Below are 24677 nucleotides of genomic sequence, written 5' to 3'. Positions count from 1 at the left end.
TGGCTTCAGTTATCTCTGCCATCAGTGTTTTGAGGCTGCTGGTTTTACCAGCACCTAGTCTGGGGAAAATGAGGTAAAAGAAAACACAGGAACTCACTGCTGTGTTACTGTTTGGGTCCAAAGTCCTTAGCTAGTCTGCGGCCTTTTCATTTTTCAGGTTGTTTCTGCTGCTTTGATAAATAGCCCAGGTTTTAGCTGTGCTTAATGGGAAGAACAGAGAAAAGGTCTTTATCTTGTCCCTCCTGGGGGTTTTGCTTCTTAGAGTTGACAGTGGTTCTGTGTATTTTAGGTCTAAGAAAGTTAGTAAATACACCTCAAATTATGAGAGCCAGGTTTGTGGAAGAAGTCTCCAGTGAATGCGTATGAGTGTGTACACACACACACACACACACACACAGTAACACTAGACCAGTGGTAGTTTAAAATTTCTTGGGATTCCTTTTTTGCCAGGAGGATATATCCCACTAGGGATGTTGAGGCAGAAAGTCACTAAATATATTTTAACAAATGAGTCATATAGAGAAGAAATATTTCAAAAGTATTTTCAAGATTTTTTTTTCTTTGCAGTTTTATTTTTTAATTATGTAAAGACAAAACAGCATGGTTTCAAAGTCTCAACTATAAGACAAGGTACTTTGTGGAAATCACAGCTTCCATCCCTGTTTCCTGCTTACATCCCCTTGCTGTTTACTTCCCCAAAGGTAACTACTGTTACTGACTTCAGTTATTCTTCCATTGTTCCTCTTTGAAAGTAGAAGCTAATATATACATACATATAAACATGCATATGTAGAATTCCTTTTCACGAGTACAGACTCCTCAATTATAAGGAAATCCCAAAACTGGTGTAACCCATTCTCTATTGATGAATAGTTGGGTTACATTCAGGTTGTTTACAGTTTTTGCTGTTACAAGCAATGTTGCATTAAATAATCTATACATTGATGGCATTTTTGTATTTTTTTGCCAGCATTTCTTTGGGATAGAATCTTAGTGCAGTGGGATTGCTGCATAGAATAGTAAGTGTACATGACATTATTGTAGATATCATCAAATTCCCTTCTACAGGTGTTGCATTTTTGTCTTCAAACCAGCAATTTAAATACGCCTGTTTACCGACAGTCTTTTGAGAAAACAGTTTCTCAGATTTGAGGATTATTGCCCATTTGCTAGAAGAAAAATGGTATCTTCCTATAATTTGAAATTGTAGTCTTTTTAATAGTGAGGCTGACCATTCTTTTAAATGTTTGAGTAACCTGAATTTCTTTTCTGCAAATTTGTAGTATCTTTTGCCTATTTTTCTCGTGGGTTACTGTTTTCTCAACTTTCACTCTAGAAATTAGGGATATTGAACTTGTGTAATTTAAATTGTAAGTATTTTCCCATTTACCATTTGCTTTTTGCTTGTCTTTTGGTGTTTTTAGACATGCAGCAATTTGTTTTTATATAGTCAATTTCCCTTATTTTACAATGAATCATTTTAAGTTAAGTAAGTTTCTCCACTTTCGGGTTATAAAAGAATTCACCTATATTTTTTTGCTAGTGCCTAGATGGTTTCATTTTTACATTTAGATCTTTGTTCCAATTAGAATCTGTATGATGAGAAATGGATTCCATTTCATCTTTGCTGTGTGTGGCTATCAGGTTGTTCCAGCATCATTTTTCAAGCATCTTCCTCCCCGTCTCTGCCTTAGAGCTGCTTTATCGTAACCAGGTTTCCACTGCATTGTCTCTTCACGTGCCAGCACACCATCATTTTATTCACAGATACGTTTGAATGGACGTGACACTACCTTCCCTCCTTGCTCTTCCTTTGCAGCGATTTCCTGGCTATCTTTGCTTATTTCTACTTCCAAATGGATTTATAATTAATTAGCCTGTCTAAATTTTTAAAAGTGGCCAATAAAAATATTAGGGACTTTTAAAAGTTAGACACACTAATTAATTAATAAAGATGTCAGGGAGAACTGACATCTTTATGGAGAGGAATCTTGCCATCCAAGAACACCATATGTCTTGTCTTTTGTTCAGTTCTACATTTGGACCTCAGGGAGTGTCTTTTAGCACTTCTAAGTTTTGCAAATTTCTTGATAAGTTTTTTCCTAAGTAGTTTTTGCTATTCTAAATATTGTCTGCTCCCCTTTCTTTCTTTTACTTATGTGTCTTCACATATTTATTATTATGTGAAGAATATTGGTTTTATAATTTACTAAATACACAGTACTGATCCATGGATTGCCTTGGGTTTTACAGATATATTAAATCATCTACCTAAACAGTAACTGTGTTACTCTTTTCTCATGTTTTAGGCCTTTTTAAAAATATCTAATTGTACTGGATATAATACAGTGTTAAATAATAGTCAATATAATGCCTCCTTAACTTGTAAAAACCTCTACCAGTTTCCCAATTAAGATGTTGGCTTTGAGAATATAATGTATACACACACACACCCCTTAAGAAAGGAATTATCCATTAATTCTCATTTTTAATATGAATACTTAATTTTAGTCAAATGCCTTTTTGTCTTTTAAAATTAGCATATATACTTTCCTCCTTAGCCTTTTATTAATGTGATGAACTATACTAGTGGTTCTCCTAACATGAAACCACTCTTCCATTTCTGAAATAGACTGCTCAGTCACTGTAAAAAGTCCAGTTAAGCTGGAGTGAAAACATCCCCAGTTTTAAGGACTTAGAAGGGTTTATTTCTCGCTCAGGCTACCTGTCTCATTTTGGGTCATCTTTATTCTAGCACCCAGGTCCTGGGAATAGCTGCCATCCGGAACATTACTGACTTTAGGGAAGACAGACAAAAAAACATGGTGAACCGAGGGCTGGCAGGGAAGTATACTCTCCCTGTAGAGAAGGGCCCTGCGTGGGAGGCACCAAAACACTTAGTGAGAAATACAACATACCACTTACTGTATGTCACTGGACTCCGTTTGCAAACATTGTCTTTAGAATTTTACTACAGTCATGAGAGATTGGCCTATAGTTTTCACGAAAGTCACTCAGTCATGTCCGACTCTTTGCGAACCCATGGACTATACCGTCCGTGGAATTCTCCAGGCCAGAATACTGGAGTGGGTAGCCTTTCCCTTCTCCAGGGGATCTTCCCAACCCAGGAATCAAACCTGGGTCTCCTGAATTGGAGGTGGATTCTTTACCAACTGAGCTATCAGGGAAGCCCATAGTTTTATAATTTCTTACTTTATTAAAAAAAAAATTTGTAAGTAAAAAATTACTTTCATATTAAGACTGCAAGGTAGCCAAATTTAAAAGTATGAGGGTTATGTGGTGGCAGAAAAATAACTTCTGCCTTGGAGGATCATTCTTTAATAATGAAAGGTGTTTAGCGTGCCACATGTGGTCTGTGATACATACGTGTGTCTGAGATATGTTTCTAACATTTCATCTCCCACTTTTGAACCCTGGATCATAAAACGTCAGTTTCTCTTTACACATTCCTGACAGGACTTTTAACGGAACAGGTTCCTGAAGAGTCGAGTCTTCCTGTGGGTGGAGCCTGGAGGTTTCCCTCACCTCTCTCCACCTCCTTGATGCCCTGCCGCCATCATCAGGGCTCCTTTGGCCAAGCCTCCCAACAAGAAGTAGGAACACTGCCTCACCTGTAAGACTGGTAACCGACAGGTATTTATTCATATCTATTCGTATCTTTAATATGGACAAGCTGAGAACACCAGAGTCCACAGTCTAGGTTGCTTGCCTTCAGAAAGCCCTAAAGCTGCTGTTGAGAGAGCATTTCTCTGGCCTTTCCACTGGGAAGAGGAGAGAGGCCACTGTTTGCCAAGTGCTGGTAGCTTCATGTGGATGTAATTTAGTTTCATCTTTGCTGAATACAACTTAACCAAAATTGGGAGTGATAGAACCTTGTCTCAGCGGGTATTATTAAATCCCTGGATTGGTGAATGGTTGGAAGACAAGTAGGGGGAAGCCAAAACCAGAAAAATGGGATAAATGACAGTAAAATCTGTGACTTCTGAAAGTCATACAGGTCTTATCAGTATAATTTGGCACAGTCTCTTAACAGTTGAATGATATACTTACTCCAGAATCTGATGGCTATAACCTGCGTGTGAAATGCCAGCACTGGCCACCCTTCCAGAGCTTGCTTTTACTGTAGCTTCAGTTAACCAGCCAAAGGGCAGATCATCTTTCTGGAGTATAGCGCACTTTCCCTGCTGTGACCTTTTTTCATGTTCTTTCTGTCTGTGAGGCAGTCTACATCATATCTGAAATCTTAGACCTCAAGGCCCATAGAGTCACCAGTCCACCAAGAGGGAGGAGTGACTCAGCTGGCCTCTTGGATTCCTAACTGGTCTCTCTCTTCTACTACGTCATTTTCGCACCACTGCTTGGAACTCAGCTGGTCCAGTATCATGGAAACTGCTGTGAGCAGAGGCCAGGCAGCGTCTTATTTAGTAAATGCCAGTGGGAGTTCTCCTGCCACTTGTTGGCTGTGATTGCTCATCTGCTGTTTTCAGAAGTATATGATTCTTACAATGCTAGTGAAGCCCTTTCTCCAGGGGTGGCTTGGAGCATTTGCTCAGATGGTAAAAAGTCACCTTTGCCTCTGATGATGTATATTACCCAAGATGTCTTCAGGGTCATTCCTGGGAGACCGTGGCTGAGGTCCAGTGATTGCTAGATACACCAGAAGTGGGCTGCACATACACAGCACCAATTCAGGAGAAGGAAGGACAGTGTCTGCTTCAGTGACTGCATTCTGGCCTGTTCAGAATCAGCCATGAAGGCATTAAGAAGTAAATACACTGAAATATGCTTCACTGGAAAAAGTACCCCAGATGGTGACTCAAATAGAAATTAAGGATCTTTTCACTACATAATACTAGAGGAAAGCCTCTTAATCCAAATTTTACACAAAAATTGTTACTTGCTTTTCCTTCAGAACAGATCACTTGGGTTTTCTATGGTTTGGCCATAGCAAGAAAAAAATCCAGCAAACACTGAAAGGAAGTAAAAGCTGTTAGAGAATAGCACGGCACACAATTGTTAAAGAACAGAGCAGCACAAAAAAGATTCCACAGATTGTAATATCAATCAACACACACACTGGAAAAAGTGCCCTCAGGGAAAGATTTCTCCACTTAATATTCTATTCAAAAAACAAACTACAGAACAATGGTGAAAGGCCTCATACTCTAGCACATTTACGCATAACCTTTTTGAAGTTTCCCTTAAATGAATATTAAGAGTGCAGGAAAAGAGCTGATGAACATCCTTGATTATAACTGCATTAAGCTTAATACTGAGGGGGTTAAATTGGCCTTTCCAAAGCATAAGTGGCAGATTCCTGGGATTTATAGGCTCTGGTGCTCAGAAGATCTTGTCCCCCTGCAAGACTAATAAAACCTACAGGTAAGATTCTCTAAAATGTGGTGGTTTTAAGCTTTTGAAATGTTTGGGTTAGAGCAGTTATTTTATGAATCTTCAATTAGGCAGACAGTTGGTGACTAAAACAAGAAAATAAAACAAGAAGAAAAATTCTAAGTACTTGAGAATGACCGACAAGCTACTTAACATAAATTTAGGGGAGAGCGACCAGACAGAAGTGCTTGTCTGTCTCCGTTGGCATTCTGATGTTAACAATTAAAAACATTGTCAGTGCTAGAAAACTTCATTGAAAACTTTTTTTTTGCCGGCGGGTGGGTTGGTGAGAGATTGGAAATCAACATTATTAATACTGATTCCCTTTATTCTATAGTTCTATACAGAGAACTTTCAAATTCTTGTAAATTACAGTAAGTTTCTGATTTAAAACTTCAGTAGGGTTCACTGTGGTTAAATTAGAATGATACAGAGATCACATATGGCCGCACTTGCAGCCCCGGGGGACGCATGGTGACCAGGGCGGCCAGGAGCAGAGGGAGCTGATCATCTTCACTCCTTTTTCACCTCGTCGTTGTCCCTGCTGGGCTTGAACAGGGGAATCTGCTGACCATCCTTGAGCTCTAAGAAGACCTCCTGAAGGTTCCACCTGAGAAAAACCAAAAGTATAGTCTCTCATCAATGAAACACTGAGGCAAAGGACATGGTTTAAAAGGAAACAGTTGTTTGGAATGTCTTAAATTTTTTAAACTATTTTATGTTAGCAGTATGTTAACAATGTTTTAACCTTTTATTCCAGGCTATCTTTATTAAAATCACCATCAAGGCAAGTTTCACAATGAATGGCTGGCATCAGAGAAGGAGCACCTCATTCCTATTTTCCTAACTCCCCTCAACCTTCAGCTCCTCCTCTAATCCCAGGCTCAGGGGTCAGCGAGGCCAGGCAGGGACCGCCTGCTCCTTTTGTCCCCAGGAATTAAAATACATCCTGGCTAAAGAGCAGACATCTCAGAGAGAGGCTTCCCGTGGGGGAAGTGAGTGACTTAGCTCCTGGCAACCAGACAAGAAAAGCCAATTAATGGGGTGGAGGGGGAGCTTACATAAAGAATGTGATGAATAACTCTGGAACAGGGACCCAGGCCTTCATTCACTTGTAATGACAGAGGCAGCAGTGTTGGAAACTGTGACACAGCATGGCAGACCTAGACCACACCAACTAAAGCTCCTCAGATCCAGTAGTTAGCACTGGAGAAAACGTCCGGACTGAGCTAAGAGCAAAAGCATCGGCATGCGTGTTGTCCTGGCTGTGAAACTTCTGAAGCTTTGTAAAACTAATCCTTAGTGCCGCAATCATACAGCTGCAGTTGAAAAGGGAAATCAAGATTGTTTCCAGAAGAAGGTTCTCCTCCTGCTCCCCACCCACTTTCCCATCATACCTCTTAAAGGGGGCATCTCTAGATGAGCTGACATAGAGATGGCCCTCTGACTTTGGTCCAGAGACAGGGATCTTCAGCTGGGGGGTATAAAGAGACGTAAGTGGATACAACGCTGTCCTCTCAGAGATGGCTATAACGTGAGAAAAGCATGAGGCCACTCTCAGCTGATGGGAACAGTCTGTCTAGGTAGGGGCTTGAGTTGCATAGGGGGATGCATTTGTTAAAATTCATCAGATAGGAGACTTAGGTCACAGGGAGTAAATTTTACCTCAAAAACAGCAACCATAAACTCTAGTTAATGATATATAGCTTATGAATTTAAAGGTTAAGTGTACAGCTATTTGGAAATTAGAGGTTCATGAACAAACAGAGGTAGGCAAATAGGTACGAGATAAAGCACACTGAGCAAAAGAGTACCGAATCCAGGTAGCAGATACATTGGTGCCACAGCACAGACTCTCATCTTTTCCATATACTTGAAACTTTTCATAACAGAAAAACAAAAAACAAGCCCACTGTTTGTTTAAAAAGGGTAACTGTTAGTAGCAAATTGGTCCATACTCTGATCTGGACCATAAAGGAGTTAGAAATCAGAGGAAATTAATAGATTAAAAAAAAACAATAGAAAAGATAAATATAATCTAGAGCTGGGAAAAGATCAAATCAACAAACCTCTAGCCAGACTCAAAAAAAAGAGTGGACCCGAATGAGAAATGAAAGAGGAAGAGCCACAACTCTTAGTACAGACAGACAGAGAATCATAGGAGAAGACTATGAACAGTTACGTGCCAACAAACTGGACTAATCCAATATAAATTCAACTAGACATCAATTGAAAGTTTTTTTAAACCACTATTTTTAGCAGAATACTTGAGCACAAATTGCTTTTGTAGTTAGAATTCCAACAAAACTGTTCCTGTTCAAGTTAATAAAACAACAAGAACAAAAATAAACTAGGTCAGATCAGCTCACTCTTATCCTCCAAATACTCCAGGCCTTCTGCTTGTCGCAGAATCGAACGCGCAGCTCACAGGATGACATCACAGCCCTTTCACTGCCTCACTCAGCCCATTCTCCCAGCCACACCTCCTCTGAGAACACACTGGCAGAGGGAACCACAGCCATAAACTCCTCAAAGTCGTCTCTGTATTCCCCACACAACTGAGAATCATTCCTCTAACATATTAGACAGAAGGAAAAAAATGCTTTTTATATTCAGTTGAGTTTTATCAGTTGAACTATAAAAGTGAGATATAGCTGAAAAAATTTACTGGCATTGCATGGAAGCTTTTACATTTAAAACTGGAGTTTAAAGAGTTTCTAGATTTGAATGATCACTGATTAGCTGTAGGGTATATTTCAAGTCCAAAACTGAAATACTGGCAAACCACCACTGATCATTTCTCGACAACCTTCAGTTCAAGATGTTGACCTGAGCACAAATAGGTTTTTCCTTGCCACATCAATTCCCCGGAAAGGAAGAAAACTTATGTGCAAGTTAAATAATCCACAATGCTTTTTTTTTTTTTTAAGGTGCTAAGTAACACCTAGTGGCAGTTTTACATAGTGGATTTTCCCATCTCACACCTTTTTCTCCAGCTTGTTCCAAGACCCTTTCCAGATCACAGCAGGCCTTCCTCAACCCAGTAGGCACCCAGCCTACAGTTCGCAGTGGGAGCAGGTTACCTTTGCATCGGCGATGTCCACAAAGTTGTACTTGTCGGTGAGTCGGAGGTAGTGAACATTGAGAGGGGTGCCCAGAGCTTCCAGTGCCTCAGGGTGGCTGTGCAGCTGCTCCAGGGCCAGCTGGTAATAAGAAGCTCTGGAAAACATTTCTAAGTGGAAAACAGAGGGGTTACATGTATTTCCTTTACTGAACTTGTAGAAAGTTAAATGACACAATTCATGTACAGCATGGAAAATAGAAACAAACATGAAATCAACAGGTGGAATTATTACGGTCTATCTAATCTGTCCATTTTAGAGACACTAAAACATAGGAAGTCAGCATCTGTAGAGGCATGGCAGGTGACCTTGAGCAAGGTATTTGATCTTTCTGTGTCATTTCCTCACCTCATTCACTGCCCGTTGTCTTCACGTAAGGCGTCTGCTCAGACCTTCTCTAACTTTCTATTTCTATGTCCTGTGATTCCATGACTTGCTCAGTGACACGGCTAATCTGAAGCAGAGTTGGGGCCAGGATCTAACTTGATTTCTGAACATTACTCCTTCCACTAAGAGGAAGGTTCTGATAAACCAGCAAAATACAGAGAGACTGCACCACCAAAAACAAAACCCTTAGACCAATAGGACATGAAAATGCTAACTTGTCAAGTTTACAGATTTATGCCAACATTTCATGTAGATAAACTGCTCTCAGCCTCAGGTATCCTTGGCCCAAAGGCTACTGGGAACTCCAGGAAGCACTTCCCTGAAAGCATCAGGTACAAGAAGCCTCCCCAGGGAGAGACCAAAGGAAGCTAGGCTTCTCAAGTATGGTGGTCAGTGTGGCTACAAGAAAGACTTGTAGGCCAGATCACAGTAATGGACGGGAAAGGCAGCTTGGGCCTGGAGAGGTCGAGGAGAATGCCCTTCCAGGATGGCCTCCCAGGAGAGGGCTGCAGGCGTGAACGAGGTCTCAGCCATGACAAATGGAGGAGCAGAGGTGGCAATCCAGACCACCTTCCCTGAGCAATTCCTCCGTATCCCACAAGCTGCGAGACGGATTTAATGTTTGCAACAACCTCGCACGGAGGCCTTAGATATTACCCCTCATCACATAGATAACTCAGGCCCAGGAAGAAAACAGACTCCCCCATAAGGTCACACAGCTAGGCCAGAGTTGGGAGTTGTGATTCAGCCCAGGCAGTTGGTCGCAGAGCCCACTGGACTATCACTATCAGCTGACCCCAGCTCGCTCAGAAGGAAAGGCTGCCAGGCCCTCAACCTGAAAATGCATTCATTCCTGTCACGTTCTGCCTCCGTTGCTCTGGCAGAGGGGCAGGGGTGCTGAGCTATTCCAGTCTGAATCATCCCTGGGAATGCTCATCTCTGGCCACCTCGAAACCCAGAGATGTCTGGGTCAGCCCTGAAGGAAGGTGGGGAGGAGCCAGTGGAGGGGCTGACGCTATCTGCCTGGCTGTGGGTGATGCTCATGTCAGGGCGGGAAGTAACAGGGTGAGGAGCCAAGCAGGGCAGGCATAAAAGACCTTCAAAGAAAGTCAGTCTTTTTCTGCTGCTGCTTCGCAACCAGTAGCACTGAAATGCCCTTAAATGTCTCAGCTGCTCACAATAATCATGGTCTAGCTTTACAAATTCAAATTTAGGTGCAGTGGGGCTGGAAGCCACATCTGTCAGGATTTTGCCAGCCTGGACTCTGCTTTTATCTTCTGCTCCTGCCCCAGTCCCCAGCTCAAGGTGTCCCGTCAGCCACTAAATGAACAGCAGAGAATTGGCAGGGTAAACAGGCTGAGGACACTGGAGAAAGCCAGTTTTCCACACCTGGGAACCATCTGGTAGCCCCCTTTCCTTTGTTCTTTACATAATCTCAGAAATCTTGATGGATCCCCTGCGTGTGCACAGGGGTGAAAGCCCATCTTGCTTCTTCAAGGCTTCTTATGCAAATGAGTCCTGTTCCTTTTATTTGTTCTTGTGGCTCCTGGGAAAACTGGGATTATAGGATGAGAAGGAAGCTATAGCCAATGGAATGGTGTACTAGCTGCTCAAAATAGCCCTTTCCTTCTTTCTCTAATCTACTGAAAGCATCTGAAGTATTTCCTTCGATGAAGGAAGGGGCCAAGAGAACTAAGAGGCGGCCTTGCCGTGGGCGCTTCACCAGATACTTACTCTGGACCAGGTAGTACACAATGGCGCCGCCCCCACTAGCTGCCACTCCAGCGAAAAAGATCTGTTTCCCCAGAGGCATTGGCATCCTGCTTCCTAGAGACTTGGGAACAAAAGATGTGAATTTATGGTGAGATTCAGGTTTGCGCCAAGGTTTCTGCCTGGATTGGGCCCCATGGGGAAGGGAAAGCTAAGGAGGAAGCCAGAAAAGGAGGCAAGGCCGCCTTCCCTTTCAGAAGGCCGGGGCCAGTTCTGGAGCCCAAGTGAAAGTGCCCTCCGGAGGGTGGCCTGCATTCAGGACCAGGGCCACAGGGGCAAGGGCTGAGCACAGAGCAGGCATTCAGCCCTGCGGTCCTGATGGACAGAATGTGGCCCACGTGCCAAGTCCCACACAGCCAGGAAGCACAACCACTTTGTCTCACGCCAGCTGGTAAACAGGAAGCTTCTCCCCTTGTGGCAATAGCTGGTCTTGTAAGACTACAAGCGGGCCAGAGCAGTCACTGGCTGCTTTCTTTCATATTTTGAGAAATACCCCACCCCCTGGATAAGGAAACTGGCCATGACTTTCAGGCTGAATGAAGAGATGGAGAGGAGCCAGCTCTGCAAGTTCAGTGCACCAAACCCACTGCACAGGACTCAGATCAGCGAGTGTCTCCACTAACCAACCTGAGTCAAGGTGAACACATTCCCACCGTCTGCTCCTCCACCTTCCAGGGGATGGAGAGTAAGAACAGCTGCCTGCCTATCATTTCTGCAACCTGAAGGTAAATGAATCCTGAAGGTTCAGAAGAAGGCCTATTGGAGAAAGTTCCTCATGTAGATACTCTTTCTGGGAACTGGTCATTAAACACACCCCCTGACAGTGCTGAAGTTGACCAGTTCTACACAGAAATGTCAAACTCAGGGTTTAGATAAATCGAATTAAAAAAGATGAAGTTTCAGATCATCCCTATATTGTTTACTCATATACTGTTTTGTTCAATTAAGGAAAGGGCACCAAAACTCCAAATCAGTGTCCTCCAGTGCCGTGGGAGTCTCTGCTGTGCTCTCTGGTAGGTAAGGATATTTCTCAAAGTGGAGGGTAAACTCAATTACAGTAGTGTGATCCGGGAAAAAAAAAACATTTAGTCTCATGATGAAAACAGGCAGAGCATCTCCAAAGAATGCATTAGTCAGATCTTGCTTAACGTGAAGGAGAGCTCAACAGGGTGTGGCGGTGAGCAGGAGTCATGCACAGCTTCCTATACAGCTGTCGTTTCTCAAGCAAGCCCAAGACAGGAGGAAAAGTCCAAAGCAATTCAGATAAGTCCCACCACACCCCTGACGTGGTCTTGCAGCCAGCCACAAGTGAACAGTGAGGACCCGGGGAACCCGGGGAGAGACATCCATCTACTGTCTAACTTGAGGACACCAGGAGGCATCAGATGGGGAGCTAGGCCCCAGAACAGTCATTACCTTTGCCACTTCGTAGCCCAGTTTCCTTGAAAACCATCTAAGGAAGGTTGCCCTGCAATCAGACAAAAACTTTACATTAGAATAACTTTCTCAGGGAATTCCCTGGTGGTCCAGTGGGTAAGCCTCCGGGCTCTCACTGCCAAGAACCTGAGTTCAATCTCTGGTCAGGGAACTAAAATCCGACAAGCTGCTTAGTGCAGTGAATGAATTAATGGATATATAATCACTTTCTCAAATACAATTTTCTTTGGTGGATAGTTTTACATAGCTAAGACTTATTACCAGTCTAAGCTTTGGAGAAGTTAAGTTCTAAAATGAGCCTTATCTGGTTTTCCCCTCTTTCTCTTTCGCTATATTAAGAAGAAAAAACAAAGCCTGCTGGTTTCCTGTCAGCATACTGTGCATGCTCTCTGGCAGCAAACCAGAAACTGGTGCGGGCAAGAGAGGGTTCAACCTCAGCACACACAACGCGGCCAGTCCGCAGCTACTGACAGGGCATGTTTATCCATGTAAGCTGTGCTCCATGGATTAAAACAGCTTTTCGGGGTTAAAAGGAAACAGAAATATAGTGAGTGTCTATGTTGCCTTTAATGGTGCTGCTAACAGCTACTACTCATATCTCTTACTATTTACTATCTGCCTGGTGATATTCTAAAGTGAAAGGAAAGTGAAGTCACTCAGTCTTGTCTGACTCTTTGCGACCCCATGGACTGTAGCCTACCAGGCTCCTCTGTCCACGGAATTTTCCAGACAAGAATACTGGAGTGGGTTGCCATTTCCTTCTCCAGGGGATCTTCCCGACCCAGGGATCGAATCCGGGTCTCCCGCATTGTAGACAGACGCTTTACCGTCTGAGCCAGCACTGCACATATATTAATCCATTGAACTCTCACTACAACCCCAGGAAGTAGAGGAACAAACTATTGTTAAAAAGATTAAGTAAAATGCCCAGAATCTCACAAATAAGTGTGTGAGTGGTAGCCCTGGGATTCAGACCCAAGTAGTCCAGCTCCAGGAGCTGTGTCTTCACCTACCACAGTCCACTGACTAAGGTATCTGTCATTTCAGAAATACTGAGATGTGTGTGGGGGGGGGGGGGGGGGGGGGAATACATCTCAGCATTATAACATATTCATCACATTCAGTGCAAAAGCCTTGTCAAGTGTGCTTTCCCTGCTATTTTTCAGATAACAGCATGGCGTGAATTCACACTTTTGTTCTTCCTTTAGCTTAGCAAACAGGTGTTGAGGGCCTGCCCTGGCCAGACTGATGGTGCTGGGGAAGTGGACAGTTCCCACCAATTACAACACGGGGCATGGAGCACAACTGCACAGGCAGGCACGCCCCTCTACCCACCACCCCCACACACTCAGGGCGCCCTCACAGAGTAAACAGCCTGCACTCCTACATTTATCAGATAGGTTTCCAGTAGTAGGAAGTCCTATGCAGTACCTTGTTCTAATTTGCACAAAGGCCCCTGTGGGTGAGCAACCCAGTTACTGTGACCCAACACATGCAGCAGGAGAGGAAGTAGCACCCAGGAAGTGGTCCGCCCTGCTTTCACAGAGGAAACCGACACAGAGCGGAGAGAGATGAAGGGGTGGGAAGAGGGCTTCAGGTTCACAGAAATGACAAGCAGAGGGAGGGCAGAGTGGCAGAAGCAGAGCTGCAGAAGTACAGAAGGGGAACCATGAGAAATGGGTCTAGAAATGGAGGCATTTGCTCAGCGAGGCATCTACCCTGTGTGGCTGGGGTTGACTCTGCAGGAAAGGGCTGCAGAAAGAAGGAGAGGGATGGGATAGGGCATGACCAGACAGGTGACTTCTGCAACAGCCCAGCCTACAGCTCAGACCAGAGTGGTAAGAATCCATCAAAAGGACAGTTTCTTAAAATATTTAGGACAGTTCTTATATATTTGCTAATTTATACACCAACTTCTAAAAAGAATGATGGGGCTACCAAGGATATTTCATGTCAGAAGAGAAGTAAACAGATGGATAAGGAAATGAAAACAAATGGAAAACAATTTTAAGAAGAAAAAGCTGGGGTAAAGTTAGTACCCCAAACTACACACTGTCATGCACTAGCCGTTTCCTCAAGGTGGCCACAGTCGTGACACCGAGCATCCTATCTGCTCAGCAGAAAAGGGAGCCTAAGTAGCTACAAGGTCCAGAGCGTCCATGGAGGAACACCACCCTCCTGATACCATACCTGCTATTCCTCCCACACGTGTTCAGAAAGGCAATCTCTCAAGTGGGTGGTGTTACAAACAGCACCCCTAGATCTTTTTATAAAATATCATAATCAAAACCACAATCGCAGTCCAAGAAAAAAAAAGCATAAATAGAATCTCACAAGTGACCCAAATAGTAAGGACTTAGTCGGTAGCTCAACTGGGCTACTCTGACTCCGTGGAGCGCTAAGGCAGTCATGATCCACCTGGTCTCCAGGGAGCCACTGACTGTGTCCAAGCAAGGAGAAGGGATTGGGATGGGAGAAAGGGGGGCTCAGTCTCTGCTCCTTTTTACCCAGCTTCAGTTTCCCTGCCCCATTGGCTAACTTTTGAATAAAGTATTCGGCAGCCCTTAATGTCACAAAAAAATTCCAAAAAGCTCTGTAAAACTAGAGACAGACTTTAGGCTACCTCCAAGAAGGTGACATTTTATATCTAAGTGTTTGATAAGAATTGAAGATTTTTTAACGAAGTGAAAATCTCCCAAGAAACTCAAATTCAATTACTCTTCTTATTGGTTAGTCACCAAGTTGTGTCTGACTCTTTGCAACTGCAGGACTGTAGCCCGTCACACTCCTCTCTGTCCATGGGGATTCTCTAGGCAGGAATACTGGAGTGGGTTGCCATTTCCTTCTCCAGGGGATCTTCTCGATTTTTTTTTTTTTCGCTTTACAATTAACCGAGAGGAAAGGGTTGCAACTCATTTTGAAAACTAAGGGATGGTTAGTCACAGGAAGGTAGAACTAACCTAATAGCTCTGCTCTGATGCACAAAGAGTACTTGGGCCCCAGTGGTTTCAAAGTACTGACCCCCTTTCTAGAATCAAAAGGCGATCTGCCAGAGAGCTGCGAGAGCCAGCAGAGGGTTTGAGACTACCTCCTGGCTGCTCCCCTCAAGCCCCTGCAGATGAAGGAGGTCTGCAGAAGTCTCACCAGCGGGGTGGACAGAAGAACTCCTGAGGGTTCGAGCCACAGAAAAACACCTGAGCTGGAAGGAGGGAAGCAGTCTCATGCTGCAGTCTCAACCTCTGCACATCAGAATCCCTTGAGGACAGCTTAGGGTCATGTAGCTCTTCCATAGAAGGCCTATAACATCCATCTGTCTGACCCTGCAAGCCATGGTCTTTCCACTGAGTGACAAAACACACATTACAGATCATAGATTTCAGAATAATCAGATGCTCACACAGGTGGCATGTGCCGTCCAAAAGCCACTCTAAAGGTCACATGTCAATATATCCCCAAGTCATCATTTTCAGGGGTCAAGACAGAGAACACTGACTCAGAAAATACTGGACGGAGGAGAGGCAGGTCTTCCCATCTGCTGAATGACACTGCCTACAATACTGCCACTCTTGGAGGACTACACATCCTTCCAGCCTTTAGAAAATCAAACCATGAGGGGAAGAGAGGGCAGAGGAGGGGAGGACATCGACTTAAGAAAATAGACATGATCCAAAAAAAAAAAGAAAATAGACATGAAAAATTAAGACAGTAAGAAATAAAGTGAAAGAACAAGGAAGGACTAGACCAAAAAAGACCAAAAATAGACTAAAATATAAGAAAAGAAGTGTGACTAGCAAAAAACAAACTGGGGCCAAACTTCAAAAGAATGAAATGTAGCATATTTGAGATGAGGGAGACAAAAGAGGCTAAAAACCCAAAAATATAGCAGCATGCAAATAAATGTGATTAAAAGATGTTTTTAAATTAAAAGACAATATTCTCACCAAAAATAAATAAAAGTTAAGTGATGGATTTGTTAGAGGGAATCCACTTATAGTATTTACATTATGTATATTAGAGCATCACAGTTGTATATTATAAATATCTGACAATTTTATTTGTCAATTACACCTCAATAAAAATGAGAAAGGGAAAAAAAAAAAGGTGATCATGTTAAAATGAGACCAGGAAGGTGGAGCTCTAGTCCATTATGACTAATATCCTCATAAGAAGAGGAAGAGACACCAGGGATGCAGGTGTGCAGGGCAAACCATGCGAAGAGGCAGCAAGGGGAGCACCCGCAAGCCAAGGAGAGAGGCCTCAGGAGGAGGCCCACCCACACCTTGGCCTTGGGCCTCCCAGCCTCCAGAACTCTGACAATATGAATTTCTGTTGTTTAAACCCCTTCCCTGAATTAAAAGACTAAGAAGGTAAGCATTTTAAAAATTAAGCTTTCTAACCAGTTTTGGCTCTGGAGTCTTGTGCTTCTAGAAGAAACTTTCTGTTCTGAACTCAGGATAATCATGAGGAAAGCACCTGGCAGGAAGCAACCTTCCCCCGGGTTAAGGTGAGTTAGGAATGCTGATAAAAGGCTGTCCAGTGTTGATAAGAGATCCAAGTACCTGGTAGTGATTCCAGGGAAACAGTTACTACCTGGAAGAGATCCTGGTGCCAATAAAAAGGACTGTGCTCAGTCGCTCAGTTGTTTCTGTGACACCATGGACTACAGCCCGCCAGGCTCCTCTGTCCATGGAGTTTTCCAGGCAAGGATACTGGAGTGGGTTGCCATTTCCTACTCCAAGGGATCTTCTTGACCCAGGGATTGAACCTGTGTCTCCTGCACTGGCAGGCAGATTCTTTACCACTGAGCCACCTAGAAAGCTCCTTCACATTTTTTTAAAAAATAATGAAATATAGGATGAAAAAAAAAAAACAGCTTAAGAGGGCACCAGGTGACTTGACATGAATTTTTAAATCCCATTTAAAACACCTATAAAGACACACACAAGAAAAGACAGAAAGCAGAGCCTACTTCAGACAGTAACATATTACTAAAATCTGGGAGAAAGTTCCACTAATTAGTGTGAAGAAAGACACAGTTCAATGGCCAACCGAAGCTCCACCTACCTCTGAAGGGTAAGAACACAGCGGCCAGGAAGTGCATGGGAAGAAGGTGTAGCCCTTCACCCCTCTCCACCCTCAGCCCAGGGTTCCTGGGTTTGCAGCAATCAGGAAACAGGCAGCCAGCCCCACACTGGGTGAGCCCTGACAGCCACGATTCTTCCCCGTCCAGAAGTTCTTCTGTATCCATTCAGAGGCTACAATCCTAGTCAGTAAAATTTCACAGCAGTAGAGACACGACTGGCACTGGCAACAATTTACTCCAAGAAATAAAATAATATGAAGAAGACATTGATTTGGACACATCCTTAGTTATTGAAAGACACTGCCTGTCAATCAAACTGTGTGAAGACAGAGGAAGTCATTATATATTTGGAAAGAATCCAGATGTTACATAACCTACATAGCCTTCCTGAAACATTAGTTAAAGATATATTACATTTTATCAAAAAATAAACCCAAATTATCTAGGAAAAAAGTGTATTAGGAAAGACAGCATGCAATTAATTAGATCTAATTAGATCTAGATTTAATTAGATCTAAAAGATTATTGTTTATGCAGTTACAAAATGAATGAAAACATCTAAAACTTTTAAAAAGATATATACAATATACAAATTTACAACACGGCCTAAAATTCCACATAATACGTATAAAACATAAGTAAAATCATGCTGAAGCCCCCAATCATCATAACTGATTCCATGGTGCAGCTTGCAAGGCTCCTCTGTCCATAGAATTCTCCAGGCAAAAATACTAGAGTGGGTTGCCTTTCCCTTCTCCAGGGGATCTTCCCAATCCAGAGATAGAACCTAGGTCTCCTACATTACAGGCAGATTCTTTATCATCTGAGCCAAATTGGAATACAAGTACTAATATTTTTCTTGATGTTGATACAGAAGTTAATAGAATTAAAAGCATATGCAAATTCACTAAAGGAAGTAAAAGTCTGAGCCCTAAGAACAATATCATGTCAATTAAAATAATAAATGTGAAGGGTTTAGACTATCATATTGTGGTAAATAGGCTCCCAGGATGCCCTCAGTGAACCACACCTCCTGGTATTCACACCTTGACATGAATCTGGGCTGGCTCTAGGACTCCTTCAGCCAACAGAATGAGGCCGAACTGACCCTGTGGCAGTTCTATGCCTCAGCTTTAAGGAGGCCTGGCAGCTTTCACTTCAGCACTGTTGGGAGTCCCAAGCCATCATATAAAAAGTACGGTTACTCTGCCCTGCTGTAGAGATCACATAAAAAGAATAAGTGAAGACACCACTGGTAAGGGAGAGGACTGAGACAAGATAGTAGGCAGACAGACAAACAGACAGTATGCCCCACTGTCCCAAGAACTATCCCTGCACCAAGGCACCAACAACCACGTGAATGAGCCTTCATGGACATTCTAGTCCTAGTGAGCCACCAGATGACTGCAGTACCAGCTGAATAACCATGGAACAGAAGAGCTATCCAGCTATCCCAACTATAAGTCATGAGAGTTAACAAAATAGTTCTAGCTTAAAGCCACTAAGTTTCGAGATGGTTTGTTATGCACAAAAACAGCGTTTAAAAGCTTTTCTAAAAGGATTTTTAAAAAATCAACTCTTTCAAATTTACATTATTTTTAAGAGCAACAATCTAAAATACAATGAAAGGCTTAAAAACAGAAGACTTGGCATATTCATACAAAAACAAAGCAGAGTGGAAACAGAGAGTCAGTTCAAAGCAAAAAGTACTACTTGGGATAAAAATAGACAAAACTATAATAGTTATAAAAGTTAGTGGCAAAGGACACTAAAATATACAGCCAAAAACAACTACAGATAAAATTTAAAAAACTGAAAATCACCATAGTAGGAGACCAACATGTCATTTCCCATCTTTAACAAATCCAATTAACAAAAAAGCAATCAAGAACAGGGAATTTGAATAATTTTTTTGAACCTTGCAAGCTCAATGTGTGTATGTATAGATACATATTTGAACATACTGAGACTCTGCAGTGTCTTAACAGGCGGCATTCCTTCCATAAGGCTTTGTGGGACTGAGGCAAACATTCTCCTGTTTTCACTGCCCAACCCTGTGACAACTTCTTGGAGAATAAATCTGTATAGCTCCTGAGAGGGCAAAACAAGTATAGATCAGTAATTAGATGTCTTAAACCAATTAATCTGAGTCATTGTGGAAATTCATCTCATACTATTACAAGTGGCTATTATCCTTAATTTTGAAGATAAAATGATAAAATTTTGAAACTGAGTTTTAAATAAGATGATGGAAGAACATAAATCAGCTTAATACCATTTTCATTAAGAATAAAACAAACTAAAATGTTAACAGTGGTTATCCATTCAATCAACAAATATTTGTCATCCAAAATACCCAGCACCATATTGTGCACTGGAAATATAGTAGAAAGCAAGACAGTTGTTTGTGGATTTTACACTGTAGTGGAAGGAGATATACAATAAACAATAAGACTATTTTAGTTAATGATGAATACTTTTGTAAAAAATAGTGTGTCAAGAGAACGAGAAGACAAGCCACAGACTAGGAGGAAATATTTGCAAAAGATATCTCTGATAAAAGACTTTTATCTAAAATATACAAAGAACTCATAAAACTCATTAAGAAGATGAATTAATTAAAAATGGGCAAAATTTTTGAACAGTTCAACAAAAATAAATACAGATGACATAAGCATTCAAAAGACACTCAATGTTAAATGTTACTAGGAAGTTACAAATTAAAATGACAATGAGATACCACTATGTATCTATTAGGACTACTAAAATCCAAAACACTGACAACACTAAACGCTGGATGTGGATCAACCATTGCTGGTGGGAGTGTGCGTCTACTTTGGAGGACAGTTTGACAGTTCCTTACAAAACTATGCTACTCACTTACTTACGTACATAAAACATAAACGTGACATGCTAGAGTATGAAAACGGGAAAGAGCAACTTTAGCTGTGGAGTGAGGGAAGGCCTCCCTCCCAAGTTCTGCGTTGAGAGTGAAGGAGTAATCTGAAAACCAAGGGAAGGGCTAAGGCCCTAGAGCACCCATCAGCTTGGTTTGTTCAAAGCAGCAGGAAGCAGACGAGTGTGGTAAACAAGGGTGGGCAGGGTCTTTACCACACAAAGCTTTGTAGGGAATGGTAATGAGTTTGAATTTTATTCCAGGTATAATGAGAAACTGCTGAAGATTTCTATCAGGTCTTGTTTTGGGGGGTACTTTTTAGACTTCTCTAGCAGGGAAAGAAGGAATGAGAAAGTCTAATTACACGTCTATCGCAGCAGTCCACACTGAAGATGACGGCAATTGGCAGAAGCCGAGCTGGTAGTAGTGGAGAAGCAGAGAAGGCAACAGATGTCTGATAGGAAGCAAAATAACAAGGGTGAAGGACAAGGCACCAGCAGACTGACTTCACAGAATTTATCATTACCCGTAAACCTCTTCACAAATACTTTGAGCATTCAAAACTACCATGCAGTTAGAATTTAGAAAAGATAAAAAAGAGTCTTGGGAGAAAGCTTTAGACAGTAAACTAGGATTCCTAAAATGTGAACATCGACATTTTAAGAATCTGTGAACGAAAATGGACAGGAATGGGTGAATTTAATTCAGATGGCCATTATATCTACTACTGTAGGCAAGAATCCCTTAGAAGGAATAGAGTAGCTCTCACAGAAAACACGGAGAAGGCAATGGCACCCCACTCCAGTACTCTCGCCTGGAAAATCCCATGGACGGAGGAGCCTGCTAGGCTGCAGTCCATGGGGTCACTGAGGGTCGGACATGACTGAGTGACTTCACTTTCATTTTTCACTTTCATGCATTGGAGAAGGAAATGGCAACCCACTCCAGTGTTCTTGCCTGGAGAATCCCAGGGACGGGGGAGCCTGGTGGGCTGCCGTCTATGGGGTTGCACAGAGTTGGATACGACTGAAGTGACTTAGCAGCAGCACAGAAAACAAGAGTCTGAAATGCAGTACTTGGATGCAATCTCAAAAATGACAATGATCTTGGTTCGTTTCTAAGGCAAACCATTAACATCACAGTAATCCAAGGCTATATCCCAACCTCTCATGCTGAAGAAGCTGATTCTATGAAGGCCTACAAGGCTTCCTAGAACTAACACCAAAAAAAGATGTCCATTTCATCATAAGGGACTGGAATGCAAAAGTAGGAAGTCAAGAGATAACTGGAATAACAGGCAAGTTTGGGCTTGGAGTACAAAATGAAGCAGTACAAAGGTTAACAGAGTTTTGCCACGAGAACACACTGGTCATAGCAAATACCCTCGTTCAACAAGACAAGAGACAACTTTACACATGGACACCACCAGACAGTCAGTACCAAAATCAGACTGATTATATTCTTTGCAGTCAAAGATGGAGAAGCTCTGTACAGTTAGCAAAATTAAAAAAAAAAATCTGGAGCTGACTGTGGCTCAGATCACTAGCTCCTTACTGAAAAATTCAGGCTCAAAATGAAGAAAGTATGGAAAACCACTAGGCCATTCATGTATGGCCTAAATCAAATCCCTTATGATTATACAAGGGCTTCCCTTGTAGCTCAGCCAGTAAAGAATCTGCCTGCAGTGCAGGAGACCGGGTTCAATCCATGGGTTGGGAAGATACCCTGGAGAAGGAAATGGCAACCCACTCCAGTATCCTTGCCTGGAAAATCTCATGGACACCAGAGCCTGGTGGGCTGCAGTCCATGGGGTGGTAAAGAGCTGGGCATGACTGAGCAACTAACACTTACTTACAATTATACAGTGGAGGTGACAAATAGATTCAAGGGACTAGATCTGGTACACAGAGTGCCTGAAGAACTATGAACAGAGGTTTGCAATACTGTACAGGAGGTAATGACCAAAACCATACCCAAGAAAAGGAAATGCAAGAAGGCAAGGTGGTTGTCTGAGGAGGCCTTACAAATAGCTAAGTAAAGAGAAGCAAAAAGCAAAGGAGAAAGGGAAAGATATAACCAACTGAATGCAAAGTTACAAAAAATAGCAAGGAGAGATAAGAAAGCCTTCTTAAGTGACCAATGCAAAGAAAAAGAGGAAAACAACAGAATGGGAAAGACCAGATCTCTTCAAGAAAATTGGAGATATCAAGGGAACATTTCAAACAAAGATGTGCACAATAAAGGACAAAAACAGCAAGAACCTAACAGAAGCAGAGGATATTAAAAAGAAGTGGTAAGAATACACAGAAGAACTGTACAAAAAAGCTCTTAATGATCTAGATAACCAAGATGGTATTGTCACTCACCTAGAGCCAGACATCCTGGAGTGTGAAGTCAAGTGCGCCTTAGGAAGCACTACTACAAACAAAGCTAATGGAGGTGATGGAATTCCAGCTGAGCTATTTCAATTCTTAAAAGATGATGCTGTTAAAAGATGATGCTGCACTCATTATGCCAGCAAATGTGGAAAACTCAGTGGTGCCCACAGGACTGGAAAAGGTCAGTTTCCATTCCAATCCCAAAGAAAGGCAATGCCAAAGAAAGTTCAAATTACTGTACAATTCCACTCATTTCACATGCCAGCATGATTATGCTCAAAATTCTCCAAGCTAGGCTTCAACATGAACCAAGAACTTCCAGATGCACACGCTGGATTTAGAAGAGGCAGAAGAACCAGAGATGAAATTGCCAACATATGCTGGATCATAGAAAAAGCAAGGGAATTCCAAAAAACATCTACTTCTGCTTCACTGACTATGCTGAAGCCTTTGATGGTGTGGATCACAACAAACTGTGGACTATTTTTAAGGAGATGGAAATACCAGACCACCTTTCCTGCCTCCAGAGAAACCTGTATGCAGGACAAGAAGCAACAGTTAGAACCAGATATTGAACAATGGACTGCTTCAAAATTGAGAAAGGAGTTCATCAAGGGTGTATATTGTCACCCTGCTTATTTAACTTTATATATATAGAGAGTATACCACATGAAATGTTGGGCTGGACCAATCACAAGCGGGAATCAAGACTTCAGGGAGAAATATCAACAACTTCAGATATGCAGATGATACCACTTTAAAGACAGAAAATGAAGAGGAACTAAAGAACTCTGTGATGAAGGTGAAAGAGGAGAGTGAAAAAGCTGGCTTAAAACTCAACATTCAAAAATCTAAGATGGTGGCATCTGGTCCTATCACTTCATGGCAAACAGATGGGGAAAATGTAGAAACAGTGTCAGATTTCCTTTTCTTGGGCTCCAAAATCACTGTGGATGGCGACTGTAGCCACAAAATTAAAAGACGCTTGCTCCTTGGAAGAATAGTTATGAAAAACCTAGACAGTGTATTAAAAACCAGACACATCACTTTGCCAACAAAGGTCCACATAGCCAAAGCTAAAGTTTTTTCAGTAGTCATGTATGGATATGAGAGTTGGGCCATAAAGAAGCGTGACTGCCAAAGATTTGACGCTTTCAATCTGTGGTTCTAGAGAAGACTCTTAAGAGTTCCTTGGACAACAAGGAGATCAAACCAGTTAATCCTAAAAGAAATCAACCCTGAGTATTCATTGGAAGGACTGACACTGAAGCTGAAGCTCCAATACTTTGGCCACCTGATGTAAACAGCCAACTCACTGGAAAAGCCCTGATGCTGGGAAAGATAGAGAGAGCAAGAGGAGAAGGGGGTGACAGAGGATGAGATGGTTGGATGGCATCACTGACTCAATGGACATGTGTTTGAACAAACTCAGGGAGATGGTGAAGGACAGGGAAGCCTGGCGTGCTGCAGTTCATGGGGTCGCAGAGTCGGACACAACTTAGCAACTGAACAACAACAAGGATTCCTAAGGCTGACTACTTGTGGTGTCTCATCTGTGTGAACAAAATACATTTCAAGACCATTCTTCCAAAGATTTGAAAACACAGAAAGAAGATAACTATTTTCCAGCATCCAAAACCTCAAATAATAGACTGATTCATAACTATTTTGCAAGTTTGAGTAAGGCAAACCCTATAAAACATTTACTTCAGCATTTCTATTAAAAGCTCCCATTTTATAAAAAGAAAGTAAAATAATTTGTTATGGGGGATTAGATGATTTCGAATCTGGGAGGCGTTGGTCTCCTCTATTATCCCTGAAATCCTCCACTTATTTGCACAAACTCAGTTCTCTACCTGCTTTCCTGTTACCTCTCTGGCCAGTCCCCTTCAGTTTCTCACGTCAATCTTTCATTCTCTAGCCATCCTATATTCTCCCTTATTCTGTGTTATGGACAGAACTTGCCCTCCCACGGCCCACCCACCACATTCTTATGTTGAAGACCTAATACTCAGAATGTAATTGTATTTGAAAATAAGGTCTTTAAAGAGGTAATTAGGGCTTCCCTGATAGCTCAGTTGGTAAAGAATCCACTTGCAATGCAGGAGACCCCGGTTCAATTCCTGGGTCAGGAATATCAGCTGGAGAAGGGATAGGCTATCCACTCCAGTACTTTGGGGCTTCCCTTGTGG

At 42.3% G+C, this 24677-nt stretch overlaps 1 protein-coding gene across 18 annotated transcripts in view; it reads right to left on the bottom strand.

The window, feature by feature from the left end:
- Positions 1–550: 550 nt before the first annotated feature.
- Positions 551–24677, bottom strand: part of LOC101118606 (cytochrome c oxidase assembly factor 1 homolog) — a 101318-nt gene continuing 77191 nt past the window's right edge. For 7 of the 18 annotated variants that reach the window (XM_060414793.1, XM_060414796.1, XM_060414794.1 and 4 more), the window contains 4 exons: positions 12108–12159; positions 10656–10755; positions 8496–8644; positions 551–6886 (listed from right to left, as the gene is read on the bottom strand). In XM_060414793.1, coding sequence (XP_060270776.1) covers positions 6590–6886; positions 8496–8644; positions 10656–10755; positions 12108–12159 — 598 coding nt within the window. In that variant the 3' untranslated portion in view covers positions 551–6589. The remainder of the gene's footprint in view (positions 6887–8495; positions 8645–10655; positions 10756–12107; positions 12160–24677) is intronic. The other 11 variants (XM_060414798.1, XM_042248713.2, XM_027968741.3 and 8 more) reach the window with 3 other exon arrangements.

The sequence above is a fragment of the Ovis aries genome, chromosome 4 (assembly GCF_016772045.2).
Source record: "Ovis aries strain OAR_USU_Benz2616 breed Rambouillet chromosome 4, ARS-UI_Ramb_v3.0, whole genome shotgun sequence".
NCBI classification, from domain to species: domain Eukaryota; kingdom Metazoa; phylum Chordata; class Mammalia; order Artiodactyla; family Bovidae; genus Ovis; species Ovis aries.
This window is presented reverse-complemented; position numbering and strand designations above follow the sequence as displayed.